The 21,709-nt window shown below is 39.2% G+C and overlaps 2 protein-coding genes across 22 annotated transcripts in view; one reads left to right on the top strand and one right to left on the bottom strand.

The window, feature by feature from the left end:
- NMT2 (N-myristoyltransferase 2) overlaps positions 1 to 16,133 on the top strand; it is a 57,143-nt gene extending 41,010 nt beyond the window's left edge. For 9 of the 14 annotated variants that reach the window (XM_039877456.1, XM_039877449.1, XM_039877447.1 and 6 more), the window contains 4 exons: positions 3,365 to 3,535; positions 11,282 to 11,449; positions 12,797 to 12,934; positions 13,108 to 15,327. In XM_039877456.1, the coding sequence (XP_039733390.1) occupies positions 3,365 to 3,535; positions 11,282 to 11,449; positions 12,797 to 12,934; positions 13,108 to 13,128 (498 nt within the window). In that variant the 3' untranslated portion in view covers positions 13,129 to 15,327. Of the gene's footprint in view, positions 1 to 3,364; positions 3,536 to 4,016; positions 4,103 to 5,647; positions 6,429 to 11,281; positions 11,450 to 12,796; positions 12,935 to 13,107 lie in introns of those variants that run through there. The other 5 variants (XR_005656017.1, XR_005656018.1, XM_039877450.1 and 2 more) reach the window with 5 other exon arrangements.
- Positions 16,134 to 16,211: 78 nt separating this feature from the next.
- On the bottom strand, positions 16,212 to 20,759 carry RPP38 (ribonuclease P/MRP subunit p38). 8 transcript variants are annotated; one of them, XM_039877459.1, is made up of 4 exons: positions 20,647 to 20,754; positions 20,208 to 20,304; positions 19,014 to 19,122; positions 16,212 to 17,167 (listed from the first exon to the last, which is right to left on the bottom strand). In XM_039877459.1, the coding sequence occupies exon 4, from the start codon at positions 17,155 to 17,157 to the stop codon at positions 16,309 to 16,311; it is 849 nt and encodes a 282-aa protein (XP_039733393.1). In that variant the 5' UTR covers positions 17,158 to 17,167; positions 19,014 to 19,122; positions 20,208 to 20,304; positions 20,647 to 20,754; the 3' UTR covers positions 16,212 to 16,308. The 8 variants fall into 8 exon arrangements, with proteins under 8 accessions (XP_039733393.1, XP_039733391.1, XP_039733396.1 ...); XM_039877457.1 differs by having other exon boundaries at positions 19,014 to 19,071; XM_039877462.1 differs by having other exon boundaries at positions 20,508 to 20,648.
- Between the last annotated feature and the right edge of the window lie 950 nt (positions 20,760 to 21,709).

The raw sequence follows: 21,709 nt of genomic DNA, 5'->3' as shown, positions 1-21,709 counted from the left end.
AATAAATAACCATAATCATTGCTTACACCTCTACTCTGGAATCTTGGCTGTAAAATAGTTCACACCACATAGTTTGACAGAGAACAACACTGCTTCTGTGTCTTGATAGGCTCTCGGCTTTATTTCCTTGTGAAATGTGCAGGTTTTACACTCATTTCAATACACATAGAGTCCAACGAGTAATGCATATATGTTGGACCGTTGTAAAATAAGTCTGATTGCGATACAGAGTTTGCTTATGAAATTTAAGATCTTCTCAGTTACTGGAAATGTGTTTTGTTTTGTTTTTTTTTTCTTTTTATTGACTGATCAGAAAACATTGTCACTTCATTCTTTCAGATTATGCCAGAGCTTACCATTTTTACCTAGGCTTAACGTTCTTCCTACCTCTTCCTGAAGACAACAGCTATAATCTAAGTGTTTATTTTACATTTTAAAATTTATTTCATGCTTCTATAGATTTTTTTTTTGGAGAGTTTGTGATTTCATATTAGAAAGAAGGGGATCTAGGCCCTGAGATACATAAGCCATTGCTGGTCAGCAAAAGTATATATTCTCCCCATTTTCTCACTTTTATTTTTTAATAGCTGATATAGTCTGATGTTCTCTTCTGCTTTAATGCTACTATAGAAACCCAAAGGGCTTATAAATTGCTAAGTTTATATACTTCTCCCTGCCCGTTTGCCCAAACGTGCTGTTTCGCTGTCTTCCGTATCTAATTTCTACTACCCATTTTTCTGACCTTCAGAGACTTGAGGTAGCAGTTCTCCAAGTGGTCCATGGACCTCTGGAAGCCCCCGAGACCATGAAGTCAACTCTATGTTTATAATAACACTAAAACATAATTTGCCTTTTTTAACTTTCATTATCTTATAAGTATACTACGAAGTCTTCCAGAGGCTATATGAAATGTGTGCTTATATATTCTTTTGCTTTAAAATTTCTAGTTTAATTTCTAATATGACAGATATGGATAGATATAACCACAGAAGCAGAGCTCTTTGGGAGAACTCAATAATCTTTAAGAGTGTAAAGCGAGTTGGGCAGACCAAATTACTTGCAAACAGCTGCTGGGCAAAAGATGTTGATTTTAGTGATTTCGCAGTTATAAATATTCAGTGCATGAGAACTATGCTGCAGAAGAATATTTTGCTTTAGGAAGAAGTTGGCAGGCCTTTTCCTCATTTTTGAATGTTCTGTTAAATAGATACCATGTATCCTGTTGCTTTCAGTAATTCATCTAACTGCTTGATATTGTCGATTGTTAATGAACCAGTAACAGAAGAAAAAAGTTTAATATTGAGAAAGACTATGTAAAATGTATCAAGGTTATCCTCGTAGGAGAAAATACTCTTTTTTCATGACTGCAGTATATGTTCTATATGGTTTTGGTCTTCCTACTGGCATTTAGAAATGTGTATTTATCACATTTAACAGTATTTGGAGATCACATCGGCTCCATCTTCTCACGAATTGCAGTATAAAAATGCTACCGATACTAAAATTGGCTCAAGGGAAACAAAAGAAAAATACAGTATCATACCTAGTTTGCACATAAATGCCAGGCCACAGAAGTGTCATCTTTTCATAGCTGACAGTGACATTTTCCCCTGTCTGCAGCCTTCATCTCATCTTACTGCATAACTGATTGTGGTACAAAATGCAAGAGTTCATTCACCACCTACCCAGGCTGGTGCTGTCCTGCTTTCCCGGAGGGCTAAGCCCTGGATCGAAGCCGGGACCTAGAGACTTCTCGTCCTTGGGCTTCGAGATCCATGAAAAGACTAGAATAAAAGTACCAGTTCTTTATTAAGTGTGAAGAACTTAAAGTCTCTCAGGTTAGACTGTTTAAACTGTATTTTAGCTGCATAACTATGTCTTTATAGATTATATAAATCACAACTGTGCGGCACATAGTAAGTGCTCGGCTAAGGGCTGTTGGGTCTGCAAGTACGAGGAACGCATCTCCCATCTCCTCTCCACCACTAATCAATAATCAATCAGCATCCTTTGTCGTTGAACCTTAGAAACCTCAGCACAACTACTAACACTGAGCAGAGCCAGCAAACAAGATGAAAACCTAGTTTCCACCTTGGGCTTCTGCCATACTGCTAGTCTGAGGCATAGTCTGCAGGGATCGTCACGGTATCATTTCAGAGGCAGTTTTTTATTTTTATTTTAAAGCATCCAGAAATAATTAGGGCAGAAAAGAGAGCGTAGCAGTATTTACATACAAATTGTCACTTAAAATGTGTCCAGTTTTTCTTCAAGAAAAAAAAAAAAATCAAGTCAACTGGAAAAAGGAAATTGCATTTCTAAGTCTTTAGTATTTTGTTTGTACAAACAAGCCGATGGAGTGGGTTTTCTCACTTCTGGGCTCGAGCGTCCTTGTGCCTGGACAGTTGCTAGAGAGCCGAGTGATGTCTGGAGTTCTTTTGAGGACAGGCAATTGAACAAATCCAAATGTCCTGAACTTTAGGTTATTTTATTGCTGTGGCCTCATGAAAAATACTGCTCTGGAAAGATGGCTTCAAATGCCTCTCCTGTCACCTTTTAAACAAAAGATCGCATGAGAGGCCAGCACCAGTCCTTGGCAGGCAGCCATTTGCCTTCAGAAAATGTTCGGCTATTAAAATGCTTGCCTCCCCATTCTGATCGATATGATTTGCTTTTATTTCGTTTTTGTGGCTCTTGAGAACAAAATAGTTACATCCTTTTCACAGGCCATTGAATAAAATAAGTTTCTCAACTCTTTTCAACTGTGTTTTCAAAATGTCAGACAGCTTGGAAGTTGTAAAGCCTAATACATCAGAACACATGCAAAGATTGCTCTGTCCAGTTGTGTAGGCTGTTAAAATTCTTGGTTGGCATTGGTATATAGATCAACTTGGAGTGTTCCCTCTGATTCTGTTGGGTTCACGGGCAATGCTGACCAAAGACCAGGCACACGGAGATAAGACACAATACACTGTCCAGCATATGTTCTAACTCAGTGCTTCTCAAAGTTTAACGTGTATACATACGCATCACCAGGGAATCTTTTTTTTTTTTTAATTTATTGATTTAAATTAGTTTCAGTATCCAGTACATTGGTTAGACATCTATATAGTTCATAAAACAATCCTCCCAACTGCTCCCTCCCTCCCCTGGCCCTCCACCTAAACATCGTATTAATGCTAACTGCATTCCCTATGCCGTGCTCCCCAGGTTCTGACTGACAGGTGCGGGGTGGGGCCAGGAGTCTGCAGCTCCAACAAACTTCCCTGTGACGCTGACGGAGCTGGTCAGCAGACCGCGTTTTTAGAGCAAAGTACTTTCACTCCTCTTTTTACCACCCGATTTGTTTTCTTTTCCCTCGAACAAGGTGACAAAGACTTCAGGCTTGAGACCGATGGAACCGAGAGATATCAGAGCAGTTCGAGAATTAACCAACAGTTACCTGAAGCGGTTTCACCTGGCCCCGGTGATGGATGAAGATGAAGTAGCCCACTGGTTCCTCCCCCAAGAGCACATCATTGACACGTTCGTAGTGGAGGTAAAGATAAGGTGACACAATAGTACAGAGGATTATGGAAATACTGTGCTGTCGAGTCTGTTTTCCAGAAAGATCCCAGAGTGCCCATCTCTGTCCTCTCCTCCGTGACGGACACGATCTAAATCAGATTTCTTTAGAACCAGGTTTTCTTACAGCGTCCACTACTGGATAAGAGCATATTTTTACTTCTTGTGAATGGGAAATTGGGTTATTTTTCTGTGGTTACCTCTGTCATTAGCTGCTTTTTTCTGTTTTCAAAAAGCCACTTTGGATGATCTCTACTAAGGGAGATACATTCCAAAGTTTAATCTTCCTTTGGTTTGCAAAACTGGTTGTAACCGGACTACCTTTGGTCGAGATGGCATAATTTAGCCACTAAACTCAACCTTTATTCAGAGGAAGGAAAATAACAATTTAGATTTTCTGATTATTGGTTGGATGTGTGTAACATAGTGCTTTTTTAAACCTTTTTTTTTTTAAGCTTGGAATTTGTTGTTCAAATTATGTGCCACTTAGAAGCTCCTTTTGTTGAAGTGGGATTGGGTCGAGAAGTTGGAATTAAATCTGGTAAGTTACCCAGATGAGAGAAAGAGTGAGCAAGCCGGTTAGAAACTTCTGTAGCAGTCTGTTCGGCATTCAGGCGTGAGCCCTGAGCTGGACGTGGATTTTCAGCATCATCGGGCATTGTCTGGATGTCGGATTCTGGCCAACCTAGGGCAGTAATGGTGGGAACAGATGGAGTGAATTCAGAGGACATTTCTTGGGAACAACTGAGCGGTCCTCGTTTTTAAATCTTTATTTCTAAAGCAGGGCTGGGGTGGGCATCTTTGTGTGCAAATCTTTCTTCACTTATATAAGTTTCTCCAGAGCAGCAGAACCCGAAGTTTTTGATCTCAGGACCCCTTCACTCTCTCAAGAATCATTAAAGACCCCAAAGAGCGTTTCATGTTTGTGGGTTACATCTGCAGATAGTTACTGTATTCAAAATTAAAACAAAAAATTTTAAGTATTATTTTGTAAGTCAGACAAAACCACATACCATACGATCTCACTAATATGGGAACTCTTAAAACAACAACAAACTCATAGAGAAAACAGATTGGTGGTTTCTAGAGGCAGGAGGTCGGGAGTAGGGGTGGATGAAATGGGTGAAGATGGTCAAAGATATAAGCTTCCAGTTATAAAATAACTGATGTACAGCGTGGTACTATAGTTAATAACTCTGGTATATTAGAAAGTTGCGAAAAGAGGAGATCTTAAAAGTTATCACAGGGGGAGAAAAACATAACTATGTTTGGTGAGGGATGTTAACTAGACTTATTGTGGTGGTTATTTTGTAATCTACACATAAGTCATATTGTAACATGAAATGAATATAAAGTTATATCCATTATATCTCAGTAAAAAAAGCAATAATTGAAAAATATGTTGTTTTACTTAATAGCCATATAACAATAATAAACTCCATTACATTTTACCTGAATAGCATATTTTATATGAAAAAATAACTTTTTTCCAGAATATCAAAATTAATGAAAAGAGTGATATTGTTTTATATTTGCGCAAGTCTCTCTAATGTCCGACTTCCTAGAAGACAGCTGGGTTCTCACATCTGCTTCTGCATTGTCCGTTGTGATATATTGTTTTGATTGAAGTATATGAAAAAAAATCCTTTACATGCAGTATTGAAGACATGGAAAAGAATGAGTATTTTAATAGCCTTTTCAAATAATTATGGATATGAAGTATCTGAAATCATATTAATGAACTTTTATACTCTGTTAGATTAAAATCCACTGGCCTATCTTATTTTCGAATGACTCATTTACCAACGTATGAGTTTGCAACATCGTATACCGATCGTTTGGAAAAATATTGGTTCGCTGAGTTATATAAATCTTCCAAATGTTGATGTTTCATTATATCAAAAAATCACACTCATCGACATCACCACCGTTGTCATCATCAGAAAAGTTTAAAATAAAGCTCCTTCTGGAACGTACAGGATTTTCCAAACTGTAACTTGCACCTAAAAGCTCAAATGTTATCATTAGCAACACATCCTGCCAGTTTTTTTCCTCGACACGATAGGCTTACAACATTGATTTTCAGGATGTGCCAGATACCCAAGTCTGAACGACCAGTTTGCCAGCCCCACTTTGAAGTGATTTTCCATGAAAAAAAAAGGCTAGTGAAGCACACAGCTCAGCCCCCTGAGGGCTTCTTAAGACGGCCTTTGTGCCCCGGCGCGGGACAGACATGCTTTGTGTGTGTGCTCCCTTCCGCTTCATCACACAGAGGACTTAAAAGATGAGTTCTTAAGGGTCGAGGGTTAATAGAATTAATAATTCTTAATGCGGGACATGCTTAAGTGAAACCTGTTTTTAACCTCAAGGGTGTGGCTGTGAGGAATGAGGGGGCCACCGCTGTGGTTTGGTGCCACTGCCTTGTTTTGTGCAGCCGTCCACACGACGAACCAGGCAGGTAACTTCTTAGTGCTCTTATGAAAAGTGGTTTTGACCTCATAGACTTCTGAATGGGTCTCAGGAACCCACAGGCATTCACAGATCCCACTCTGAGAACTGCGGCCCTCGGGTGGACACTTAGAAGCCAATCTGCCGGGTCTAAGTGCCACACCCTTTAACGTTACCAGAGATTGCCAAGTGCTTCTTAGCAGCGCATGAAAGAATTTCCTCACATCCTAACACTGGGAGGTAGTACTCCACTTTAAATGTAGGCCAGTCTGATGGGTATCAAGTGGTATCTTGCTTTTAATTTATATGTTCTTATTACTCATGAATTTGAACATCTCATCATAAATCTGTTAGTCATTTTTACTACTTCTTACATAAATAAGTTTGCTGTCTATATACTTTGGCCTGTTTTTCTTTTTGACTATAATCTTCTTGATGCGTAAGTTTTTCCACATGCTGACTACTAATACTTTGTATTGTGGTCAATTTCTGGGCTCTCTGTTCTGTCCCACTGATCTCTGTGTCTCTTCCTCTACCAGTCCCACGTCATCTTGATTATTACAGCTCTGTAATTCACCTTTCCATAAAAATTTAGAGTAAGCTCGTCTTTGTCTACGAAATACCTTGCGTTAAATCTATAGATTAATTTGGGGAGAACTGACAAGTCTTGTAATCCATGAAAATGGTATATCTCCATTTATTTAGATCTTTTAAAATTTATCAGCATTCTGTAATTTTCAACATCCAGATCCTATATGTATCTTAAGTGTATACCTAAACATATCATTCTCCTTGAAGCAATTATAGAAATGGTATTATGTTTTTAATTTTGGTTTCTGTATGTTTATTTTTAGTATATGGAATTGCAGTTGCTTTTTCTGTATTGACCGTGTATACTGAAACCTTGCTAAAATCACTTATTAGTTCCAGTAGTTTATTTGTAGATTTCTTTGGAATTCTACACAGACAGTTATGGCATCTGCAAATAGAAACAGTTTTATTTCTTCTCTTCCCATTGGTATGTCTTTTATTTCTTTTACTTGCTTTATTGCAGGGGCTACATCTTCCAGTACTTTGTTGAATAAGAATGATGAAGGTTGATATCCTTGCCTTTTTCTTGATTTTAGGGAAAAAGCATATAGTCTTCCACCATGAGGTATGGTATTAGCTATAGGATTTTTGTAGACATTTCTTCTCAATTTGAGATTATTTTCCTCCTTTTCTAACTTGCTGAGAGTTCTTATCATGAATCTTTCCAGTGCTTTTTTCTGCTTCAATTGATATGATCGTATCATTTTTCTTCTTTAGTCTGTTGATATGGTATATTACATTGATTTTGAAATGGTGACCACCTTTGCATTCCTAGAAAATATTCACTTGGTTATGGTGTTTAATTCTTTCTATACATCTTGGAATTTGGATTACTAATATTTTACTGGGTATATTTTTAGGTTCCTGAGAGATATTGGTCTGTAGGGATTTTTTGTGTGTGGGGGGGTGGGGTACTGTCTTTTGTTTAAGTATCAGGATAATAGTGGCTTCATAAAATGAGTTAGGAAATGTTACTTTCCTCTTCTGTTTTCTAGAAGAGATTGTATAGAATTTTCTTTAAATGTTTGCTAGATTTCTCCAGTTGAAACCATCTGAGCTTAGAGAATTTATTTTTGTTAAAATCATAAATTCAATTTCTTTAATGATATAGGACTATTCAGATGATCTGTTTCATCTTTATTGAGTTCTAATAGTGTGTGGTTTTAAAGAATTGCCCCATTTCTTCTAAATCGTCAAATTTATAAGGGTAAAGTTGTTCATAATTATTCTCTTGTTAATCTTTTAATGGCTATAGTATCTATAGTGATAACCCTTATTTTATTCCTGCTATTGATGATTTGTATCTTCTCTTTGTCAGTCTTACTAGCATCAAGTTGATTTTATTGATTTTTCTCCAGAGAACGAGGCTTTTGTTTCATTGGTTTTTCTCTATTTTTTGTTTTCCTATTTTCAATGTCACTGATTTCTGATATTACATTTATTTCCTTCCTTTTGCTTGCTTGCTTTGGGTTTATTTTGCTCTTTTTCTTCTTCCTTGAAGGCGGGACTTAGATTATTGAAACCTTTCTCTGTTACGATGTAAGCATTTAGTTCTGTAAATGTCCCTCTCTGCACTGCTTTAGCTTTATCCTAAACATTTTGGTAGGTTGTATTGTCATTTTCGTTCAGTTCTATGTATTTTTTAATTTCCTTTGAGACTTCCTCTTTGATCTATGGATTTCTGAGAATTCTGTTGTTCGATTTTGATGTATTTAGAGATTTGCTATTGATTTCTAGTTTCATTCCATTATGATTGGTGAACACACTGTATGATTTCAACTCTGTAAAGGTTCTTGAGGTTTTATGGCCGTGTGGTCCATCTTGGTGAATGTGTGTGTGTGTGTGTGTGTGTGTGTGTGTGTGTGAAATTTTAAGTGGAGTCTTTTTATATGCCAGTTATATCCTATTGATTGTTATTCAGATTTTCTAAATCCTTGCTGATTTTCTTTCTAGTAGTCTATCAGTTGATGAGAGGGGTGCGAAAGCTCCCAATTATGATTGTGGATTTGTCCATTCTTCCTTAAAATCTGTCAGTTTTTCTTGATGTATTTTGAGGTTCTTATTTGGTACTTATTTATTTAGGACCTTTATATCTTCTTAGTGGATCGATCTTATATTATCATGTAATATGCCTCTTTGTCTCTATATTTTCTTTGCTCTGAAGTCACTTTATTGGATATTAATATAGCCACTCTTTTTTTTTAAGTTAATGTTTGTACAGTATATCTTTTTCAGTCCTTTTATTTTCAGCCTAATTATGTCATTGCAAACAGCATCTAGTTGGGCCATATTTCTTTATCCACTCTGTCAGTCCTTTTGACTGGTGTATTTGGACCATTTACATTTGATAATTATCAATATGTTAAAGCTTAAGTCTACCATTTTATTTGTTTTGTTTATATCCTCTGGTTCTTGTTCCTCTGTTTCTTTTTCTTTGCCTTCCTATAGGTTATTCGAACATTCTTTTAGGATTCCATCTATATTTATTTAGGTTTTCATGACGGTTGCTCTGGGTATTACGATACGAATGTGTGATTTACCAGTCTATTGGTATGAACGTTTTACCACCCCAAGCAACCTCACTTCCATTTAGGTCCCTTTTCCTTCTCCACTTTTAAATATCATTATCTTGAATATCTGATGGTGTTATAATTTTTGTTTCAGTCATTTAAGTAGATTTATAAAACTCATAAGGAGAAGCATATCGTATACAGTTGACCCTTGAACAACACGGGTTTGAAGTGTGTGGGTCCACTTATATGCAGATAGTTTTCAATGAATATGTGAAGTACTGTAAATGTATTTTCTCTGCTTTATGATTTTAACATTTTCTTTTCTCTAGCTTACTTCATTGTAAGAATACAGTATATAATCTGTGTTAATTGACTATGTTATCTGTAAGGCTTCTGGTCAACAGTAGGCTGTTAGTAGTTAAGTTTTTGGGGAGTCAAGAGTTATATGTGGATTTTTGACTGAACAGGGGGTTGGCCCCTCATCTCCCCATTGTTCAAGGATCAAATGTATATCAAAATTTCTACCGTTTCTATTGTTTGTTCTTTCCTCCTGATGCTCTAAGATTCATTATTATTTCTGTTCTGTTTGAAGAATTTTCTTTGGCTAATCTTAAAGGTATGTCTACTAGCAACAAATTCTTCTGGTTTTCATTTGCCTAAGAATGTCCTTATTTCTCCTTCATTCCTGAAGGATAGTTTCACCAAATAAAGAATTCATGGTTGATAGTTTTCTTTCAGCACTTAAGAAAATGTGCTACTTCCTTCTGGCCTCTGTGCTTTCAGATGAGAAATCTGCTGTCAGATGAGTTGGTATTCTATAGGTAATGCATCATTTCTCTATGTCTACTTTCAAGATTTTGCTTCATCTTTATTTTTTGGAAATTCAGCTATGATGTCTTGGAGTGGATTTCTTTGAGTTTATCCTGTTAAGGTTTACTCAGCTTCTTGAACCTATTGTGTGTGTTTTGCCAAATTTGGGGAGTTTTCAGCTATTATTTGTTCAAATACTCCATGTTTTCTCATTTCCTTCTGGGACACCAATGAAGTGTACGTTGGATCTTTTGTTATTGTCCCACAGATCCCTGAGACTTAATTCATTTTATTTTTCAGTCCGTTTTTTCTCTTTTGTTCAGACTGGGTCAGTTCTACTGAAATCATCAAGTTCAGTGATTCTCTCCTCTGTCAGCTCTACTCTACTATTAAACCCATCCAGTGAGTTATTTATTTAATATCTCGTAAATTATTTTTTAAGTTGAAAGTCTTTATTAAAGCTTAAAGTTTAGGTCTTAAACTCATCTCTAATACTAAGCTGCTAATACAGCAGAATAGAGAATCACTTTAGCTTAATGCCTCTAATTTCTTAATGTCTAAAAAAAAGTTGTAATGAATCAGAAGCACTCAAAAGTCAGATAATCCATCCGTATGGAACTGTTTTTTTTCTGCTGAAATCCTAGCGATGGCATGCACGGGGGTCTAGCCTCCTCAGCCGTATAATTCAAAGATATTGTAGTTTGAATTAGATACAAACCTCATAGGCCACCACAACTATTGAAACACCCCAGTTTCTTGTATGGAGGCATACCAGTGATTAAATCAATGCCACTTTTTCATCCCTTTTGATTTTGATAGCTTCAGATCTTCTGTTATTCATATATCTACATTTTGTTGCAGTACCAGTGCCTTTCTCAAGCCTCTAAAACAGCTTCTGAATTTTATCCAATTTGGATTTAAGCTGATGCAATTCTTACCTTGTGCCAAGAAGATGCTAGATATTATACGGTATCTTTTAGTTGGGAGAAGGCTGTCTTTTAACCCTTAGCACTCCTATTTCTGCAAAAACAATGAATCTACTTTGACCACTTTTCCATAAGTCTGGACTCATCACTCATCCCAAGGAAAGCTTTCCTTTTACAGCATTCTGCTTCTTCAGATCTTTATGCAGATCATTCACTAGCATTTAGGCTAAGGTTACAACCCCATGCCCTTCTCGATCTCTACTCAACATACTCTATGGGGCTCCGAATCGGACTGTCAAGAGAGAAGCAAGAGTTATTGCTTTTTGCTCTAACAGAAGTTATGGTGTAAGTCACAGGTCAAAACGTTAGCTTAAATGCATGGATGAGATTTGTTCTAGGAGGTATTTACCTGACGTTACCTTTGTTCTTTAGAACTCCAGTGGTAAACTAACTGACTTCCTGAGCTTCTACACACTCCCCTCCACAGTCATGCACCACCCTGCTCACAAGAGCCTCAAAGCTGCCTACTCATTCTACAACGTTCACACGGAGACGCCCCTGCTGGACCTCATGAGTGACGCGCTCATCATAGCTAAGTCGGTAAGCAGCTTGCTCTTTTTTGTGCTATGTGTTTCTCCAAATATGTGTATCAAAGTATATAAAGCATCTTACTGTATTTTACATCTTACTGTGGAATTCACTGGAGGTATTTTTTACTGTCGACCATGAGTCAAAGGAAAAGTTTTGATAAGAGTTTCTTTCAAAATGTTAGTGGCCCTTTTCATCATTAATTCTACTGCAGTTTAACCAAAAAGACATGTTGTAAACATTAGAAATTTTAACCCTTATAAGAATACATAAAATCCGTAAGTACTATAAGAAAAATACATGATTCTACGACACAAGAAAAATACATGAGTATTTGCCTTACAGTGAATAATTAGCAACAGTAAGTTTTTTCATTTATCTAAGTCGTCTCTGAATTTTAAAGGTAAAGGAATTTTATTTCTAAAATTAAGGGGATTATTGTTAAAATTTACAGAATTTAAAATGAAAGGAATTAAATTCAAAATATGCCTTGCTATATTTGCATTATTTATCTTCATCCTCAGTGTAGTAGTCAGGATAATTGTTGAATTATTGCTACAAGTAAACATTTCCCTTTAAAAAGAAACTCAAATAAGCTGACAGATACATTTCGACGTTATTATTGTCGAATAAGAGAAAATATTGTTAATGAGAAATTGGGAACAACACATCCAAAGTGTCTTCCTTGCATTTATCTAGTGTTAGATCATTAAAAACATTTTTTAAAAAATCTATTACTGTTGGATCCCAAAAATCAACATTATCCTGATTCTTTGATCCTACTACTAGTTTTCAACTAGTTCCCCCACCACCAAAAAGGCCTGTAATAAGTTATTCAAGGTAAAAACTCTGAGAAATCAAAATTTAAGTGCTTCATCTATATCACATTTTGAATAGTATTATCTAACATTAAAAGAAATTAGATTTTTACTATTAAAATTTTACTAAATTTACTTCCCAGCATCAGCCTGAGACAGGTATACTATTTAAAGTTTTTAAAACTTCAACTGAGTCAGAACTTAGAAAGTTCTTGACATGAAGCCACCTAGCCAACTGTTCTTGCTAAAATAAGGACAAAGGATTTTCTGAAATCTTAATAGATTATGTCAGTGTTAGCCAGCATACTATTTTTTGATTTAGCATTTCTGGATAATCTTGCTAACTCCATCAGATTCACTGCTAGTTGTATAAGACATTTTTGAACTGAATTCTTAACCTATACTATAGATTGCTGACATTAAACCTTAATACAAATGCAGGTTATTATGAGAGGAAATGAGTGTTATACTGAAATACAGACTATGGAAAACACTCTAATCCTTTGAAATTTTAAATGTTAAATCCTTTTTACATTGGCAGAAAGGATTTGATGTATTCAATGCATTAGATTTGATGGAAAATAAGACATTCTTGGAAAAACTCAAGTTTGGTATAGGAGATGGCAATTTACAATATTACTTGTACAATTGGAGGTGTCCAGGAACAGATTCTGAAAAGGTAAGAGAAGTTAATATGCCCCTTGTAAACTTAATAAATTTACCTAGGAAATTCCATACTTGCTTCCTTTAAGGACTGTTGAGATTTTTAGTGGCTTTTTAAACATACAGATCTATTGTACTACATTTTCTTATTTACCTATTCTTACTATTCCATTTCTTCCCACCCTTTAGGTTGGACTTGTATTACAATAGGGGGCTATTTCCATTTATAGAACTCTGACGCCGTCATTTGTTAATATTCCATTGAATGATTCCTGGAACTGCCATTCCAAAGAAGAATAAAAGCACAACTTAAGTGAAATCGATGCAGTTGGTAACAATCAGAAAAGATGGGGGAAAAAAAATTCATGTGACCAGTACTACATATTTCTAGCTAGAACGTTAACATTCTTCCTTTCTTTTTTTATCACCGTTTACCTATTTGTAGGAGGGATGAAAGGGCACAAAGAGCACATTCCTCTAATTTTCAGACTTTTGGCTATGTCTCGGTGAAGAGGAGGTATTTTTCCATTCTCTAGAAGAGGGACTTTTTTAAATGGAAGAAACAGAAGTCACAGAAACGTAAGAAAATCTTTGCTATTGTGTGGAGATAAACGGCTGCTTTTCTGTTTATTAAGTGATGGTCTGTTTGTCTGTGTAGCAGAATGAAGGATCCATTTGGGAAATTTTGACTCATATTACCTTGCCTGCTATCATTTATGGCATCGGCACTTCCGTAACTTGATGAATCATGGGTGTTTACATGTAGAGCAAGATAAAGATGTACTGGTGATGACTACCTTTATTTCTCCAGAAGCCAAGTTGCCAAATCAAGGGACACACACATTTGTACTTTAATTTTCAACAGGTCAGTAGACTGGCTCAAAAAGTTTTGTGCAAATAAGGGTGCTCTCGGAGATAGTATGCACCATGCTGACTAGGCTTTGCTGCTGCTGCTGCACAAACTCGTTTTTTTCTCAGCAACAGCGAGGATATGTGAGGAAAAGAAAATGAAACCTCTGAAGTCAAAAGAAATGCCCGGTGGAATTTAGTGCTATCAGGACATTGATAGTTTGAATGTTTTTCTTACTTATGCAAAATTGCACATATTCCTTTACGCTGACTTTAATTTATCATGAAAGCTGTCATATTAATGGAAAATGTCTTATTTGTAAATAAGTATGCATAATTTTGTTACTGGTGTTTTTATCTAGAATTTGAAAAACCAAGTTTCACGATGTACATATATATGTATATATTGCCAGTAGTCCGAGTTGAAAAGAGATGCTGAATGAGGCCACATAAATTGGCCATGACTCAAATACCACAAAATTGATACTTCTTCCTGCCTTTCCTCTTCCAGTGCCTAGGCTGTTCAGTCCAGAGAAATTTAATTATTTTAGACAACATGATGATGCTTTTCCTTCATGTTGTAAGTGGTCAAATGAAACCAATCATATCTTACACCAATCATATCTAGCAAGAGCTAGCAAACTGTGGCCCATCATCTAAATCCAACCTATAGCCTGTTTTTGTACAGCCTGCAAGCTAAGGGTGGTTTTTACACTTTTGAGTGGTTGGAGGAAAATAATAACATTTTGTGTCATGTGGAAACTGTATGAAATTCAGATTTCAGCATCCATAAATAAAGTTTTATTGGAACACGGCCATGCTCATTCATTTATGTGTTGCCTGTGGCTGCTTCACACTACAAAAGGCAGAGTTGAGTTGTTTCGACAGAAACTGTGTGAACCAAAAGACCTAACTTAATTGCTGTCTGGCCCTTTACAGAAAACAGTTGTTGAGCATGATTTACACTAAGGAGCTGAAAGCCACGCCTGTAGCTTGTCATTATGCTCAAGACCAACCCAAAGCCACGGTATCCCTGAGACTACCAGCAGAGGGCGCGCATGGGCCCTGCAAGTAGAGCATAATTTAGTCCGGGCTGTTTTTTTGGTCCGGGCTTCTTGAAGACAAATAGGGAGACGTCCCATTTAGGATGATTCAAACCCAATCACATTATTGTTCTTAATAGAAGATGAAAGGCTTCGAGAAGCAAAACTGAACCAATTCACTGAAACATTTTTTTTCAGATACCAGCATTAAGTAAATGAGATTTTAACTTCATTTGGAGCCAAGGCTCTAGTTGAAAAATTATGTTCCATTCATTTTTATGGCACGAAGTCGTGCAAAGTAGGTTTTCAAATCATTGCAGAATTGTCAGTCCAAAATTTTATTATACGCTTACCTCCTGATGAAACTGTGGCACTGTTCCTTTATTCATTTATAAACTTCGTTCCTGAATTTATCTTTCATTTTATTAATAACTAGAACATCTGCCTCTATAAGATTACCCAATGCACATTTCAAAATAATAAAACTGCTTGTGTTTAAGTAGCCGTTAGAACTAAATTTCAATGTCATGTTTTCCATATTCAAAAACACATCTGTCCTGCATCCCTTGTCAACGCTCTATTTTCTATTTCATGAGGTATCCTTTGCCTTTTGTGTGTGTGTGTGTGTGTGTGTGTGTGCCAAGATGTCATTCAGTGAAATTTCAATGAGTGGAGGAGGCATAATCCAGAATTTAGGATGAAAATAGACTTTGGCGATGCTTCTCCTTAAATTAGAGAAAGTAACTTTTCCAAACTCACACGAAGTAGCAGACACTTGAACACAAAGAGCCTTGATTATGCTCCATTTACCAACATGAAGGATGCGGGTCATTGCAGATCCACCTCTGAGAACCCAGGCTCCTTAGTTAATTTGTTATTCTCTTCCCACCTCATTTCACCTAAGTACTAGCATGCTTTGCATGTTAAATTTCCAAGGGAAACAAGTTAACCCTATAAAGGGGTGAATTCTAACTAGTCGAAACACTTTATCTGGCTTTTTCTGTGTCAAGCCTTTCTTCCAAGCCTATGCTTAAGCCCAACTACAAAGAAAGTCAAATCAATAGGAAAAAAAAGTGTTCCTGAAGACAGTGTATTTATTGCTTGGCATTTAGTACCTTTCCTTTAACTTATAACATATCTGCAGTCCAGTTTCACCTACCCTGCTAACTAGAACCATGTTTATTGTGGCACATTTTCCAAGATTGATAGATGTTACGTGCTGTAGGATACAGATGTTCTTGATCACAGCATTGTACCAGCCTTTTAAAAAGTGAATTTATACATGCATGGACATTAGTTTCAATAAACTTGTTTTGATATGCATTTCTGAATATTTTCTGCAGTGTTTTAAGCTTCAGCATATCTGTGCTGTAAAAGGAGTCTTACACATTTGAAAGTATCTGAAGAATATATGTAAAAGTAACTGATTTTATTAGTTTCAAAGCTTTTTTACAAGGTGTGATTTTCCAATCATATGAAATGACAAGTTTATACAAGATTACTTTGAAGCAGCTTTTTTACTTTTGGGTGGTTTCCTTTTTTTATTAGGGTTTGGAATCAGTTTCTTTATTTTAAGGGGTTGTAACACTACAGTCCGCTGACCTTCAACAAGCTTCCTCTTATGCTTAGAGAAGTCTTCAAAGGAAGTTGCCAGAATCTCTTTGTCTTGGCTTTCCAAAGATTCAGTCTCTGAATTTTCCCTGGAGTCTTCGAGTCTGTCTTGAAGCCATGGGACATTTAGACTGGGAACTCTGGGAATTATAGCATTTACTTCATCGACAAAGTCGGTGGTGTCCTTTCTGAATCCCAAGGCCAGGACACATTTTAAGCCAATGACAGGCGCGATTCTCTCGCTGAGACGAGGAACCTGACAAGCAGGAACCATTCTGCTTAAACTTAACTGAATCAGGTGTGAGGTGATGATGGCAGGCTTGGCTGACTTACACACCAGGACTAAAAGCAGTTCGTCCCTTTCCAGAGCCCTGGTGACTTCGTTGACGCCAATGGCAAGCTGCCTCCTGGCGTGGACCGGGGTCCACCCTGCCACCTGTTGGGCGTCTTCTGGCTGCTTCTCCTTCAGATCCTCACTTGCATCAACATCTGTGCTACATCTGTCCCTGCTTTGTTTTTTTAAAAAAGGCTGCTTTTTCTTCCTCCTCTTATCCTCAATCTTCTTAAGACCAATAGATGTGAATCTGTCTTCGAGTGTCTGTAAGAAGAAGTGTATGTCCTCGCGCTCCAGAGCGCTCCAGCAGATGGTGTATGGGTTGTTCAGTGAAGTCTTCACAGTCAAAGGCCTTGTCTTCCGGACAGAGCCCCTCCCTGGTGCCTGAGGAGCTGCGGCCATCCTGAAAATCCTTCATCGTGAAGCAAAACAACAAGGAAAATGTGTGTTAACTAGCAACGCATGTCTTAAGACTATCCCGGGTGTACTAGTTCTGATTCTGGATAGGCTATCTCAAGCCTGATTACAGAAAGACCAGTTAGGTGACCACACACTTAACTTCTCTCGTAAGATTAAGTAATTTATTTTCCCCATTTTTTTATGATTTTGTCTTTATTCATATACAAGTAATATGAGTGTTCTGCATTATTGAAATCACAGTGAAATCTTATTTATTTCATTTATTAAAAATATTCCATGTTTCTACTTGTTCATAATTATTCATCCTTTCAATGACTGTATGACGTTAATCTTATAGATTTGTTACTATTTTGAAATAGCTCTCCAGTTAGGGTTCCATTCATTCATTCATTCCACAAATATTCACTGAGAACTTCCAGTATGCACACAGTGTTTAGGCACTGGGGTTCATCAGTGACAAGTCCCCATGTCCACCCACAGAAGTCCCCATGTCTGCCTGCATGGAGCTCACAATCTATGAGGGCCCCAGAAGCCTCTGCCATTTATAATTAACCAGGTGTGATACTTTCAAAGAACCGTTACAGTACTATATGCACATTATTGAAAACTCAAACAATGCTTTCATTCTATGCCCTTTTGTAAGCCTCCCTCCCTGGACCGAGCTTCTTGTGTATCCTCCCTAAAGCATCTGATACACAGCAGGTGGACAGCCCCCCTTTCCATGGTTATTCCACGCTGATTGCTCCTCCAGCCAGCAATTTGATGACAACTACGGAAACTTTGTAATGAAACTTAGAGAGATTAATCCATTAAGAAAAAATAACCCGAAGGATCCTTACTGGGAAAATGTTATAAAGCACTGGTTTAGGGGGCATATGCTGTTTCTTCTGCCCAGAGGCAACTGCATATTCCTTTCTCATCCCTAAGTTTTCTTCTTCATCATCTTCCTAAGCTCAGCTAAGGGCCGTAGGGACCCACGTGGCAAAACTCAGGTAAAACAAGCCAGCGCTAGAGGAGTCTGGAGGTGGGAACTGTCCCTATTTCCAGGGGACCAGTTTCTCATTCTAGATGTCCCCTCATTCCAGGTCATCTATCCCACCGAGGCTTGCCCTCCCGGAAAGGCCCCATGCACGATTAGTTCTCCTCACCAATTCAACTCCTACATACTAGGCTGGCTGCTGATGCAAGCGAGCAAGTGCCTCTGTGGAGTGTGTCAGAATTTATAAGACACTTTCTCCATGTATTACTGAGCCTCACAAAATACCTGTCATTGCCCAATATGTGATTAAGGAAACAGACTCCAATCAAATAACTTGCTCAAAGTCACAGCTGGTTTCCAAATCTAAATTCTATGCTCTTCCGACGCTGGCAGCACCTTTAACCTGTTAAAACATACAGATGGTTGGTCCCTATAAAACAGGGCCACACTCGTAAAAAGCTGTGAACCTGATAAAGACCAGAAGTAGGGACCGTGAGTATGGAACAGGGAGCCTTTCTACTCTGGACAGCCCTGAGAACTGGTCTCCCAACCTCTACGGGTCCCCAGTATTCTTTCCAAGTCACCTTCTTAAAGAAAACCAAAATTCTGCTCCTTGGGGTAACAGCAGACCTTGTTCATGTCAGTACCGCCCACTTCCAGAGATTCAGTATCTACTGCCTTCACCGTAGCTCCAGGGCACAGCCTTCCCGAACTCCCATTATCTCCATGCTCCCCCAAGCACAAGGGTGCATGGCAGAGGCTGCCATCAGGTTGGAGGACAGAGCTCCTGCCAAGCTGCAAGTCAGTTAACGTGTCAGTGTTCAAATAACAGAAAATAAATACTGAAATAAGGACTTACCGTTATGTGCTCTGGAGGGGGAGCCAGGTAGGCATTTAACTCCTCCCGTCTTCAGAATCTAGTGGGGGAGACAAGAGCCAAGAAGTTCGGATAAGCAGAATCTTATGCCCTGTAATCCGAACACAAAGTCCTGACTGGTAAGGAGAAGTAGCAGCTTCAGGGGAGTAAAACAAAGCCTTGTTGCAGTGCCTTTTGAGCTACTGCCTATAGGATCAAGTGCAAACTCTAAGATGACATACAAGGCCCTCCACGCTCTGCCCCCATCTCCTTAGAGGCCCCGCCGTGCACGTTATTTCGCACTGCTGAATCGCATACTACTGAATGAGGCCACTATCTCACCACATCTTTATACACATTCCCTCTCTGCAATACTACTCCCACCCTCAGCGCCAGCTTTCCTACTTCCACAAGTATTTCTGGATGATCCATGATGCACCAAGCCATAAAGTATTACAGAATAAAAAGTCTCTGGCTTCACTGAGCTTAGAATCCATGAGAAAGGCATATCAGCAGGTAATACGATACTATGTGCTGCACATTCAGGTCAGAGAAACACAGAATTCTAAGGGAACATATAGCAGAAGCCCGGTTTAGTTGAGGGAATTTGGCAGGGCCTCTTAGAGGAAGCTATCTTTTAACATATATCTGAAGAATGCTTATCAAAGGAAGCAGGAAGTGGAAAGAGTATCCAGGGAACAGCCTTAAAGGAAATGAAATAAGTTCAGTGTCATTGGGGTAGAGATGCTAGAGAGAGTGGTGAGGTATGAGGAAAGCAGGTAAGGACCAGACAGTGAAGGTCCCTGCAGGCCTTACAGTGGGAAGCAATGAACGTCTCAAGCAGAGGAGTGGCATGATTACGAAAGCACTGCAGTAAGATCTTTGGCCTGGAAAGGTCTGCAAGGGTCCTTTGCCAAGAGTGGAAGCAGCAAAGTAGTCCCGGAAAGAAATGATGGCGGCATGCACTAGAGTCGCCGCAGAGGGTATGGACAGAAATACACGCTAGCTGAAATAATCAAGAAGGGAACATTTACCCAATTGTGATCAACTGGGAGTAAAGCAGACGAATGACTCAGAGATGCCTCCGTTTACGGATCCGGTAGCGGAGGGGAGAGCTCCAGTTCCCAGAGGCTGCAATCCTGACCCGGAGTTAATCCCTCCCTTTGTATGCGGCCCCTCTACCCAGTGCCTTCGTACCTCACCACTTAGCACAAGCGATTGTAGTTACTACGTGGTCCGTCTCCCCTTCTAGGCTGTGGTGTACCGAAGGGCCAGGCTGGGGCTTTAGTATTTCCTGTAACCAAAGGATGCTCAACTCCAGGCAGAGCGCGGGGCGTGAGCCAAGACCCGGAGGCCGGAAAATGGGCCCGTCCGGACGGTGGCGGCCGGGGAGGCAGGCGTCTGGGGGCGGCCTGGGGCCTCCAAACTCCACCAAGTCCCAGCCACGATCCCACCCGGGGTGGGACCCTCCGGCTCACGGGCCCTGCTCCCACTCACGATGGCGACGGCTCCACGTGCGCCCCCGTGCCCGTGCGCGCCGCCCTCGCCCTCCCCGGCCCCGATTTCCAAATGCTCGGGGAACTTCTCATTTCCTCATCCTGCGTTAGCTCACTCGCCGCGGAGAAGGGTTACTCACTGCTTCGCGCGGCCCGGAAACGAGGCCCCACGTATAAAATCTCCGAGCTGTGTTTGGAGCCAGGGCGGCGACTCTGGACAGGGCCCTACCGCAGCAGTGCGCAGGCGCGCCGCAAAGTCGGTCTCGCGTGATCTCACGGTTGCTACGGTAACTTGCAGCTGCCTGGCTGGACTGCCTGGTTTGGGGGCCGGGCTAAGGAAGGTTGGTCAGCTCACCTGTCACCCTCTCTCTCCCTTCTGACCTAATTTCTACTTTTCAGTGCCCGGCAGCCTTAGCCATCTCTCTCTCCCCGCTTTTCTGTATTTGGCTTGCCTAAGGGGCGCAAAACTCTAGCCCCGGTCCCAGTGCCCCCAACTCCATGGAATCCCTGTGGGAATCCCCAAACGCCGTGAAAATAAAGATAAATGGAGGATAAGGAGTGCTTGGAGGAAAAAGCATGTTTGCAGACAACAGTGTAGGCAATATTGAGCCCCCTGAAAGAGAAGGAGAGTAAAGGCTGCTTTGAGTTCTGCGACAGTAGTTAAGAAAACTCTTCCAAATGGCTGTTGTGGTGACACCAACTAATGGAGACTAACGGCCACGAATGGGGTCGCTAGGATGTCATGGACAATTGTAAACCAGCTGAAGAACATGTTCAAGGTCAGGCATCAGAATCTGTTGATTTACGCTTGGCAAGAACTTAGAAGACAGTAGGTTACTTCTGAGCTAATGAGCCTCCTCCCTCCCCACCCCGTTTCTTTTTCGGTCTAACAGCCGCCCCGCCTTCCTTTTCCTCTTCTAAATATCTTTTTCTCAATCTCGTCACGGCTCCTTTTGTTTCTCTCCACCCCGTCTAGTTTCTGTACTTTCCATTTTCATCACCTGCACGTACCTAACTGCCCATAAAGAAAACAAACAAAAAAAAAATCTGTGATGTTTTTTATCAAAGATGATTGCAGGCTACACAAGGTAAAGTACAAGATGAATTTTAAAATCACAATCAGAAAGATTAAAAAGAACGCAGTAATGGTGAGTTTGAGTGTAACAACAGTCTTTGTTTCATAAAATGAATCCTGTTGCTTCA

The sequence above is a fragment of the Pteropus medius genome, unplaced genomic scaffold, assembly GCF_902729225.1.
Source record: "Pteropus medius unplaced genomic scaffold, Ma_sr-lr_union100, whole genome shotgun sequence".
Taxonomy (NCBI): domain Eukaryota; kingdom Metazoa; phylum Chordata; class Mammalia; order Chiroptera; family Pteropodidae; genus Pteropus; species Pteropus medius.
Note: the sequence above shows the minus strand (reverse complement) of the source record. Positions and strands in the feature narration are given on the sequence as shown.